General features: G+C 42.0%; 1 protein-coding gene across 3 annotated transcripts in view; it reads left to right on the top strand.

The window, feature by feature from the left end:
* Positions 1-2,906: 2,906 nt before the first annotated feature.
* The window catches only part of cul2 (cullin 2), a 17,976-nt gene continuing 8,996 nt past the window's right edge, over positions 2,907-11,886 (top strand). The window contains exons 1-6 of one of the 3 annotated variants that reach the window (XM_020608966.1): positions 2,907-3,212; positions 4,342-4,480; positions 4,883-4,985; positions 5,104-5,198; positions 10,793-10,898; positions 11,133-11,215. In XM_020608966.1, the coding sequence (XP_020464622.1) occupies positions 4,362-4,480; positions 4,883-4,985; positions 5,104-5,198; positions 10,793-10,898; positions 11,133-11,215 (506 nt within the window). In that variant the 5' untranslated portion in view covers positions 2,907-3,212; positions 4,342-4,361. Of the gene's footprint in view, positions 3,213-3,449; positions 3,687-4,341; positions 4,481-4,882; positions 4,986-5,103; positions 5,199-10,792; positions 10,899-11,132; positions 11,216-11,886 lie in introns of those variants that run through there. The other 2 variants (XM_020608967.1, XM_020608968.1) reach the window with 2 other exon arrangements.

Below are 11,886 nucleotides of genomic sequence, written 5' to 3' on the forward strand. Positions count from 1 at the left end.
TACAAACGCACACGGGGGGGCCAACCAATGGAGGATGCGCCCCGGGAGCAGCTGTTCTCCCTCACACGCACACGCGGGGGCCACCCAATGGAGGGTAGGGCCCCGGGAGCAGCTCTCCCTCACAGGCACACGGGGGGCCACTCAATGGAGGATGCGCCCCAGTAGAAGCTGTTTCCCTCACACGCAAACAGGGGGGCCACCCAATGGAGGGTGCGCCCCATGAGCATGCACACAGGGGGGGCCACCCAATGGAGAGTGCACCCAGGGAGCAGCTCTCCTCCCTCACATGCACACAAGGCGGGCCAACCAATGGAGGGTGCGCCCTGAGAGCAGTTCTCCTCCCTCACACGCACACGGGGGGGGCACCCAATGGAGGGTGTGCCCCATGAGCACGCACACAGTGGGGCCACCCAATGGAGGCTGCATCATACCATACCATAGTACTAATATTAATACACTGTAAAGGTACGCACTGCGCCTGTTTCTAGTATTTTCCAAATTTGACATTATTTGCATGATGAGTAAACTACAGCTTTTGGAGGACTTTAAGTGAACAATCATGTCTTTTAAATAAAGTACAACCTGCCAAAGTCTGATAAAGATTAAATAAATAACTGTCATGGGGGCAAGACAACTTGCTTGCAGTGTTTGTGAAGAAAAGAAAATATTTTTGCTGCTGTTTTTCCTGCTGTACTGGTAGTTACATTTTAAACTCACACTCTTTACAGCCAATGGAGTGCAAAGTGAAAAGCAGAAATACAATAGTTCTTAAAACATCCAGTCATAGTCATGTGAGACTGTAGACATGTTTCTGATACAGTTACAGAAATGACAACCACCAAGCTGTAACAGAATTATGTCAGTAACAACTAGACTATAACATAACCAAATTATATTGACCTAAATAGGTGTTCAGCTCAGGGGCATTGCTACACATAACGCTACAGGCCCCCATTACTCAAATCACACAACTGTTTTTCTTGAATGTCTGCTGCATGAATGAAACATGCTACACACTGTTCCACTGCCACACTGCTGCTACAACAACTACTGGTAAAGGTAAACGTGGAGATATTAACCTTTATGAAAATATATATTTCAGCATACATTAAGAACATTCTCAACATGTTTTTATGACATAAAAATCTGGCCTTGTGTTGCACATTTCTTCGCATTCTTCTGCATTTTACAATAATACAATTTGATTGTCAAGACTGAAAAATCTAAACTTCCACAAGTTAATCTATCAACAAATCATACATTTAGAAAAACACAATCTAATAATTTTTGTAACTCATGAGGCCACATAACATATGGATGGTCCAACTACAAAGCTGTGTTCTGCAGTGGATGACTGGTGGTGCAAACCTTTCTCCATAGACACACACAGCTTCCTCCACACTTTCCCTTCCTGCCTCAGGTTCACCTGTTTGTTAAATGTGCATAAAACAAACATCATCTGGACTGTGTGACAACAGCATCGCATATGATATTATAGGCTATTCATTAAATGCAGAACGAACAGTCCAACGTTAACATAAGCCACTACGTGTGATGCATTACAACATACCTGGCATTTATCTTATTTCACCAATAAACTTTCCCATGGCTCGAGAACATTGGGTCGTCTCGGGGAGTGATTCTTTCATTTTGTGTTGACCACGCATGTGCAACAAAGCATTAGATTAGTACACCTTTCGAGTCCTCGGTTTCGATTCGTTCGTTTTTGTAACGTAACATGACCGCTTTGTTGGATACAGAATTTAGTTAATTTTCAACCGTGCTTACAGTTTTTTTTTTACTCTTACTGTTACGTGATGCATTTATTTTTATTATAAAATAGCTTTTTATTTCCTACAAACTATAATTTTGTGAATATCTGTCAATATGGCTCTTTTCCATATGTTGTGTGACAGAAGAGTGTCAGGAAGAATCAAAGGAAAGGTGTACAAGACAGTAGTGAGACCAGCTACTGTATGCTGTATGGGTTAGAGACTGTAGCAGTGAGGAAAAGACAAGAGGCAGAGATGGAGGTAGCAGAGATGAGGATGTTGAGGTTTTCTTTAGGAGTGACCAGGATGGACAGGATTAGGAATGAGCACATCAGAGGGACAGCTGAGGTCGGCTGTTTTGGGGACAAGGTCAGAGAGGCCAGACTGAGATGGTTTGGACATGTGCAGAGGAGTGGTTATATTGGTAGAAGGATGTTGGAGATGGAGCTGCCAGGCAAGAGGTCAAGAGGAAGGCCAAAGAGGAGATATATGGATGTGCTAAAAGAGGACATGAAGTTAAATGGGGTGAGAGTAGAGGATACCGAGGATAGAGTTAGGTGGAAACAGATGATTTGCTGTGGCGACCCCTAACGGGAACAGCCGAAAGGAGAGGAAGAAGATGGTTCTTTTCCATAACACTGTATGTTTTAATAAAGAGTTGGTTAATGCTTTAAATTTTATCAGGGAAAATCTTTCTGTATGCTATACAGAAGACGGCACGACACGGCATAGCTTAGTTTAGGATGTTACGTGACAAAAGACCAAACGAATTTCACCCAAAATATCTGGAGGTGAAGTGATGAAGTAACAAACTGCATAGTCTCAAGACACAGGTATGATATTACTTACAATATGACCTTGGCTGCATTAGAGTTCTTTCTTATTCGAAACGTGATCAATATGTGCGTAACATTTTAATTACATTCTGCTGAAGTGAACGAAATGACTCGAAAGAAAGATTCGTTCAATTTCCTGAACGAGATTCAAAGAACCGAATCAGTAAATTGATCCGAACTTCCCATCACTACTGTGCACGAGCATTATGATTTCATTTGAAGATAAATATTTACCCATTCCTCAGACCACAAAAATTATAACTGACAGAATGGGTATGGTTGTATTTTTAATACTCAATCCCAAAGAGGTTTCCGTAGTTTTAGTGAATACCACAAGTATAGGGGCGTTCGTATACTTAAATCCTAGTGGGTTTGATCTTATGTATAAATGTATGCATAGCCTAAGAATAGCATGGAAATTAAAAATCTAAAATCTGTCACTGACGTTTTAAAAAGACAAAAGCCAAAAAGGTTTCACGACAAATTTACGATCGGTCATAACACCCCTGCCTAACACACTGGTATAATCCAAGCGGTAGGAAAGCCCTGTAAGTGAGACAAATCAAGCCTGTGACAGCGGATAACAAGTAAATACTCTATAGGGGTACGTATTATACAAAAGTCTGCGCTTGACATCAGTAACCCGTTTTCTTTAACAATAGCACCATATTTTGCCGAACTGTCAGTGCAAATGTGGGAATATTGCATATAAGATAAACATGTGCTAGCGTTAGCTGAGTTGTCGTTACCTTCATGCTAGCGGAGTAGCTGCTAGCTAATGCCTTAAACTGTTTGTAGTTGAGCAGGAAGAAGTAGCATGCTAGTTAGCCTGTTAGGTAACCAGCCTATTTTGGGATTCGCATTCCGCTACCTAGTACCCTTAACTTAGCTACGTTTATCGTGACTGTAAGAAGGTTATTCGTTTAGTAACATAGACACTTCCTTTAAACTCGGTTGTGGGCATATGTGAAATGGTTACCAAGAAGCAATGTGTATGATGATGTTGCAGTGTTTTATCTGACTTGAAATCAACTGGCATGAATGACGAGTAACAACACAGGGCCCATTTCTTCAACTTGCAAGTAATCTGTGTTTGTCCTGACAGATATAGAGAAGTTGATATACTGTATTCATCAATCTTGGCTAGTAACTTGCATCGTATTCCTATTTGATGGGTAGAAATGTGTTCACTCTTAATGATCGGTAGCATTACCTCCATAAACTTTAGCACAGTGTGTATCTAATGTGCTGCAACCATAGTAACGTGAGCAGCTATATTGAAGCAGGCTATTTATCATTAGACTAATATCTGTTGATGTTCTGTTCACATTGCCCCATATCCTGACAGTTGTCCTAGCTAGCTCTATTTGATTACTGCTATTTTCACATCTTAACTATCACTTAATTTTGTAATTACTATAACTTTAGTGTCACATGCTACTTACAGATGACTTGAAAATGTTTTCTGGCATTATGTTTGTTCTGTCACCTTGCAAAGGTGCCTTTCCTGTATGTTCCTACTTCTACTTAGACTTGTTTACACTACTTAAGTGTAATCTTTTTACTTAGGACTTGTTATATCTGTTAAACAGCCAAAAGTGCAGAATGGGCTGCAGTGGAAGGTGACACAATAACAGATGATAAAGGAACTGAAAACAAGAATTAAGCATTTTATTTAACTTTTTAAATTCCTTTTCTCACTCTTATATTCATGTGTTTCTTTTTTCTGTCAGACTGAAAGAGAAAGTGTATCATGTCCCTAAAGCCGCGGGTGGTGGATTTTGATGAGACATGGAACAAGCTACTGACAACAATCAAGGCTGTCGTGATGCTTGACTATGTGGAGAGAGCTACATGGAATGATCGGTTCTCGTATCCTATGCTGACTTGTTCCATGTTGACATTTAAACCACAACACAAGATTTGCTAAGTTTAAGTTCAGGGTTCTGGAGATAAAGTCTCACCACTGCTCAGTACAGTAAATCAGTTGCCTGCCTGCATAAAGCTAATTTTAACTTTAAACAGCAAATATAGCTAATATATAGGCACTTAAAGTTTATACCCATCAGCTTTGCAATCACCTGTCATATTGAATATGTAAAATGTCAGTATGAAATGAAGAGCTGTCTATTCATGCAGAGGCTAAGTTTTAAACAATTTATTTGTAAGGAATGACAAATTTAGAAAATGATATATCTTGCATTGTATACACACTCTCTCTCTCTCTCTACAATTTTGTTTAGCCTTATTATTTATCCTGATTATTAACACCAGTGACATTTATGCCTTGTGCGTTGCATACCCAGAACCATTGGGTGAAAGATTATATACAGAGACCAAGGTGTTTCTTGAGAATCATGTCCGGCATTTATACAAGGTAAGTGCTCACAAAATCTCTCTAGCAGCTGGCAAAGAAAACCATACAGAGTACATATTCCTTTATTTTTGCATTGTGTAGGTTTCACTAATGCCTGTAGTGCTTGTGTGTGTTTTAGAAAGTCCTAGAATCAGAGGAGAAGGTTTTAGTGATGTACCACAGATACTGGGATGAGTACAGCAAAGGAGCTGACTACATGGACTGCTTGTACAGGTAATGTTGCTGCCTTTTTTGTCCTTCAGTGAGTCATTTGGCTGTTTCACCATTTCAGTTTTCCCCCACAAACAGAAGACCTCAAACTGAAAGTAGAAAATAAAGCAGAACGATTTCATTTTTAATCAGACATATTCTCAGTTTGCTTGTATTTTCACTGTGTTGTGTTCAGGTACATCTTTTAACAGGAGATGTGAGGTAAAACATGTGGCTCTCTTTATCAGATTTTTTTTAAAGCTAGCTCATGTATTAGGGTTCTTAGATGTGAAGTCTATTACTTTTATCACAAGCAGCAAAATTCCATCTTGCAGTTTTTGTAAACTTAAAATATTCCCTTAAACTGTGTGCAAAGTGCCATTAGGCATTTGATATGTCCTGGTTCATTTTCAAACAATATTCCCTTGTAGAGAGTTCAGATCAGTTTTTATGTGTACCCTACACCAGACTGCATGTGCATACATATACCTTTGTAATTTATTATGACATCATGACTGAAAGATAAAGCAAAGCTCTTTACTTTAGTAGTGACATAGTAGTGCTCAGTTATTGATATTGAAGAGACTTGCTTTTTGTCTTTACAATCAGTACAGAAATCTTTCAGGCCCTTATGAGTTTTCCACATTTTGTTACGTTGCAGACTCATCTAAAAATGGATTCAATTACATTTTTTTTCCTAATCAGTCTCCACACAATACTACTCCACAATGATAAAGTGAAAACAAGTTTGGAGTGTTTTGTAAATTTGTGTATTAAAAGTAAAAGACTCAAATATCAAACAGGGGGTGGCTGTAGCTTATAAGGTGGGGCAGTCGTCTTCTGACCAGCAAGTTGGTGGTTCGACTCCCGGTCTCCCCGCATGCCTAAGTGTCCCTGAGCAAGACACTGAACCCCGCATTGCTCCCGGTGGCTTGACTAGCGCCGTTGTGTGGCAGCCTGTCGTCATCGGTGTGTGAATGTTGTGTGTGAATGAGTGAATGGTGTATCATCTCCTGTAAAGCGCTTTGGCCAGTGCAACACACTGTGGAAAAATGTGCTATATAAATACAGTCCATTTACCATTTTACCATTTACTTAAGTAATCAGTCTATTCACTTAGTACTTGGTTAAAGGACCTTTGGCAGCAATGACAGCTGCAAGTCTTCTTGAGAATGAAGCTACAAGCTTAGCACCTTTCTTTTGGATTTTTTTTTCCATTCTTCTTGGCAGAATCATTCAAGGTCAACCAAGTTGGATGGGGAACGTTGTTGCACAGCCATTTTACAGGCTTTCCAGAGATGCCTTATTGGGTTCAGATCCAGACTCTCGCTGGACCACTCCAGGACTTGCACACAGTTTTCCTGAAGCCCTGTGTTGTCTTGTCTCTCTCTTGTTGAAATGTAAACCTTTGTCCCAGCCTCAGATCCTGAGTACTCTGAGGTTTTCACTCAGAATTGTTCTGTTTTTCTGCATCCATCCTTCCCTCTATCCTAACTAGTCTCCCAGTTGTCACAGCATGATGCTGCCACCACCATGTTTGACTATAGGGATGTATTAATGAGGTGAGTGCCTGGTTTTCTCCACACAGTGTTGTCAATTATGGCCAGAGTTCAGTCTTTGTTTCATCAGACCAGAGGAATTGACATCTCATGGTCTGAGAGTCCTTCAGGTGCCTTCTGGCAAACTCCCAGCAGGTTGTCATGTGTCTCTCAGTGAGGAATGGCTTCTATCTGGCCGCTCTACCAGAGAGCCCTGATTGGTAGAGTGCTGCGCTGCTGTAAGGTTCTCCCACCTCCAGAAAGGAATTATGGATTTCATCCATAGTGTCCCTTGGGTTCCTGATTACCTATCTGGCCAAGGCCCTTTGTCCCTAATTACTCAGCCTGGCTGGGCGGCCAGATCTGTGAAGACTGTTGGTGGTTCTAAATCTCTTCCATTTGAGAATGATGGAGGCTGCGGTACTCTTGAGCACTTTCAGTCTTGACAGAATCCTTTCTCGCAGGTCTGTGGACTGTTCACTCAACCTCATGGCTTTGTTTTTCACTCTGACGTACACCATCAACTATAAAACTTTATTTAGCCAGGTGTGTGCCTTTCCTAATTATAAATTAGGCACACACAGGTGGATTCTAATCAAGCAGTAGAAGTAAGTATTCAACAACCTTTGATAGGAGTAGGATGCACCAGATCTCAACTGCAAGTGTCATAATAACAGGTCTGAATACTTGCGTAAATGGGATATTTTTCTTCTTTTATTTTAATACATTTGCAGAATACTCCAAAAACCTGTTTTCATTTTATCATTGTGGAGTATTTTGTGTAGACTGATGAGGAAAAATTACATTGAATCCATTTTAAGTTGAGTCAAACATAAAATGTGGGAAACTTGACAGGGTCTGAATATTTTCTGTAACCACTGTACATCACAACTTAATGTTTCATGGTCATGATATAATGAACTTATTTGACATGACATGTTCAGTATATATTTAATTTTCATTCAATAGAAATCACAGAGGTTGCAGCTATTCTGATCATTGTGATTGTGAATGTTAGCATCATCTGTCCATACTGACTGCAACTCTATACATGATTACATTCTGTCAAACACACATCATCATGCATTGCTGTTTGGCCTACAGTGCTACCTGAATTGAAACATACTGTTAATACTATCAGTCACTGTTCTGCTCTCTAGGTTTCATGGCTGGTGGTGCTGAACACTGGTTGTAGTGCCTATATATATACACAGTCATTTAACACTTGCTGCTGGTGTATTATTCTTGTCAAAGGTTGAGCGTATGAGAGAAATCAGGCAATGTGATTGCTATACTGCTGATAAAGGCAGATCACACAGCTGTGAAAACTGCTCATCAAATAAGGTGGGGTGAATCAGATCACACACACTCACTGGCCACTTTATTAGGTACACCTTGCTAGTACTAGACTGGACCCCCTTTGTCTTCAGAATTGCCTTAATTCTTAGTGGCATAGATTCAACAAGCTGCTTTAAATGATGCTCAGTTGATATTAAGGGGTCCATAGTGTGCCAAGAAAATGTCTTCAGCAGATTGCCTTGACCATGCCTAAATGCACTGAATTGCTGCCATGTGATGGCTGATTAGATATTTGTGTTAATGAGCAGTCGAACAGGTCCATCCATACATCCATCTTCATCCGCTTTATCCGAGACTGGGTCGCGGGGGCAGCAGTCCAAGCAGGGCCTCCCAGACTTTCCTCTCCCCACACACCTGCTCTAGCTCCTCAGGAGGAACCCCAAGGTGTTCCCAGGGCAACCGGGAGACATAGTCTCTCCAACATGTCCTGTGTCTGTCCCGAGGCCTTCTTCCGAAGGGACATACCCAGAATACCTTCCCAGGGAGGCGTCCAGGGGGCATCCTAAACAGGTGCCCGAGCCACCTCAACTGGTTCCGCTCAATGTGGAGGAGCAGCAGCGCACCCTATCTCTAAGGGTGCGCCCAGCCACTCTCCAGAGGAAACTCATTTCTGCCGCTTGTATCCACGATCTCATTCTTTTGGTCATGATCCAAAGTTCATGGCCACAGGTGAGGGTAGGGACGTAGATCGACCGGTCAATTGAGAGCTGAGTCATAAGGCGAAGCTCCTTCTTCACCACAATCGACCTGTACAGAGACCGCATTACTGCAAATGCCGCACCGATCAGTCTGTCAACCTGCTGCTTCATTTTTCCCTCACTTGTGAACCAGAGCCCAAGATACTTAAACTCCTCCATTTGAGGGATCAACAAACCCCCAACCCGGAGAGGGCAATCCACCTTTTTCCGATTGAGAACCATGGCCTTGGTTTTTGGAGGTGCTAATTCTCATCTGCCACTTCACACTCGGCTGCAAACCCCTCCAATGCGCGCTGTAGGTCTTGAACTCACAACAGAACCACATCGTCTGCAAAAAAAACGGGTGAGATTCTGTGGCCACCAAAACAGACACCCTCCGTTCCCTGGCTACACCTAGAAATTCTGTCCATAAAAATAATGAACAGAATCAGTGACAAAGGGCACTTGTCTTGGCTGACAGAGGCGTGGCAGCCAAGACAGCCCCACAACATCCATAGACTTGAGAAACTCGGGGCAGACCTCATCCACCCCCAGAGCCTTGCCACCGAGGAGTTCCTTAACTGCTTCAGCAATTTAGCCAGGGTAATGGACAAGTCTCCTCCTGAGTCCCCAGCCCTGGCTTTCTTTACGGAAGGCGTGTCAGAGGGATTGAGGGGATCTTCAAAGTACTCCTTCTACCGGCCGAAGACATCCTCAGTTGAGGTCAGCAACACACCACCTCCACACTAGACAGTGTTGCCAGAACACTGCTTCCCCCTCCTGAACTGCTGGACAGCTCTCTAGAATCTCTTTGAAGCCAACCGAAAGTCTTCCTCCATGGCCTCACTGAACTCCTCCCAGGCCTGAGTTTTTGCTATGGTGACTGCCAGAGCTGCGTCCCGCTTGGCCTGTTGGTAACTGCCAGCTGTTTCAGGAGTCCCATGAGCCAACCAGGCCCAATAGAGCTCCTTCTTAACCTTGACGGCATCCCTTACTTGCGGTGTCCACCACCGTGTTTGGGGATTGCCTCCGTGACAGGCACCGGAGACCTTATGGCCACAGCTCCCAGCAGCCGACCAATCACACCCCTCCAGGTACCACTGTCGTTGCCGATGTGGGTGTTAAAGTCCCCCAGTAGAATGACCGAGTCCCCCAGTAGAATGACCGAGTCCCCCATGGGAACGCTTTCCAACACGCCCCCCAGGGACCCTAAAAAGGCCGGGTACTCCACGCTGCCATTAGGTGCATAAGCACAAACGACAGTGAGAGACCGTTCCCTGACCCTCTCATCCACCGAGGTAGATTCCAACAACTGACAAATGAGCTGGGGGGCTATAAGCTTATATAACCCACACCAGCCTGTCACCTATCACCCTGAGCAATTCCAGAATAGAGGAGGGTCCGACCTCAGTTGAACAGGTGTACCTAATAAAGTGCCCGGTGAGTGTATAGCTGACTTGTATCTCAGCTTGTTTAGTATAGTAGTTGTCCTGCTTGTAACTGACTCCATACTTTCTTTGAGAAATGCTGACTCACTCCAGAAATGTGCTGAAATGCAGTTTCAGTATATGAATTTCAGCACCAGGGTATCTGTCAAATGGATTATTAAATTAAATTAGTCATTAGCCAGTACTAAATTCCTCATATTGATACCATACACACTAAATTCATACAAGTCACTACACAGAATGTGGAATCTGAGTGACAGGATCATGCATGAGTGAATACATAAATCCCCTCACAGACCATTCTGTAAATACAGTCTAAAGAATGATTGGATGTGCAGTGTATATATCACTACAGCATGGAACAGATTTAAACCAGTTGCCAGTCAACACAATGATAAGGTAAGGTGCTAACAAAAATTTACTTACAATATCTGACATGCAGCAGTCCCACTCAGAAATCCAAGGCAATGAGAAAAATAGCTGGCATTTTTGTGGAATCAGTGTTTCTTGAAACACACACATTAGACATTCAGTAATATCTGCTTTAAGTCCTTCAGATATAATTAATATATTAATCCCACCACCACTTTTTTTAGGTATCTCAACACTCAGTTCATCAAGAAGAACAAACTAACAGAAGCAGACCTGCAGTATGGCTACGGAGGAGTGGACATGAATGAGCCGCTCATGGAGATTGGCGAGGTACTCACTGATGAGCTCAAACTGATGTAATATTTCTCCAGCACGTCCACACCTTCTCATTGACTATGGGTGTTGGACACAAGTAAGGAGAGTAATATGTACAGAGAGATGTAGAGATTAGTTGGATTCAGCTTGTGGGATCTAGTACCCAGATCACCTTACCACCCAGTCACAGTGATCTGCTCAAGGATTGTCTGCACTGTTCATTTGTTGTCTTTTCATTTGTTGTTGCAGCTGGCACTAGATATGTGGAGGAAGCTAATGATTGAACCCCTTCAGGCTGTGCTGATCCGGATGTTGCTGAATGAAATCAAAAAGTATTTTCCATGCAAGCTGAAACACATTTTTGAAACATGTTTTTTCTGAAATCCATTTTTCTTCATCTGGAATGCATAATTCATTTTCTGTTTTTCTGAGAGATGAGAGATATATTTCATTCAGTCCTGTTATTTTAATGAATTTGATTGTGTTTGCTCATAGGATTTACATCACTATATATTTTCTTGCAATTGCAGTGGCTGCAGAAAGTATTCAGACCCATTCACTTTTTGTACATATTATGGATTTGTTGATTTAGTTCTAAATTGATAAAATTGCCATTTGCCTACCAATTTATGCTCAATAATCAACAGTGGGGCAAATAAGTATTTGATACACCGCCAATTTTTCAAGTTTTCCCACTTACAGAGAATGGACAGCTCTTCATTCTTTAGTATAATTTTCATCGTAGGTACACCTCAACTGTGAGAGACAGAATCTCCAAAAAAAAAAAATTCCAGTAAATCACATTGTTAGATTTTTAAATAATTTATTTCCATTTTATTGCATGAAATAAGTATTTGATCACCTACCAACCAGCAAGAATTCTGGCTCTCACAGACCTGTTAGTTTGTCTTTAAGAAGCCCTCCTATCCTCCACTCATTGCCTGTATTAATTGCACCTGTTTGAACTCGTTACCTGTATAAAAGACACCTGTCCACACACTCA

This window comes from Monopterus albus, unplaced genomic scaffold (genome assembly GCF_001952655.1).
Source record: "Monopterus albus unplaced genomic scaffold, M_albus_1.0 scaffold96.1, whole genome shotgun sequence".
Classification (NCBI taxonomy): Eukaryota; Metazoa; Chordata; class Actinopteri; order Synbranchiformes; family Synbranchidae; genus Monopterus; species Monopterus albus.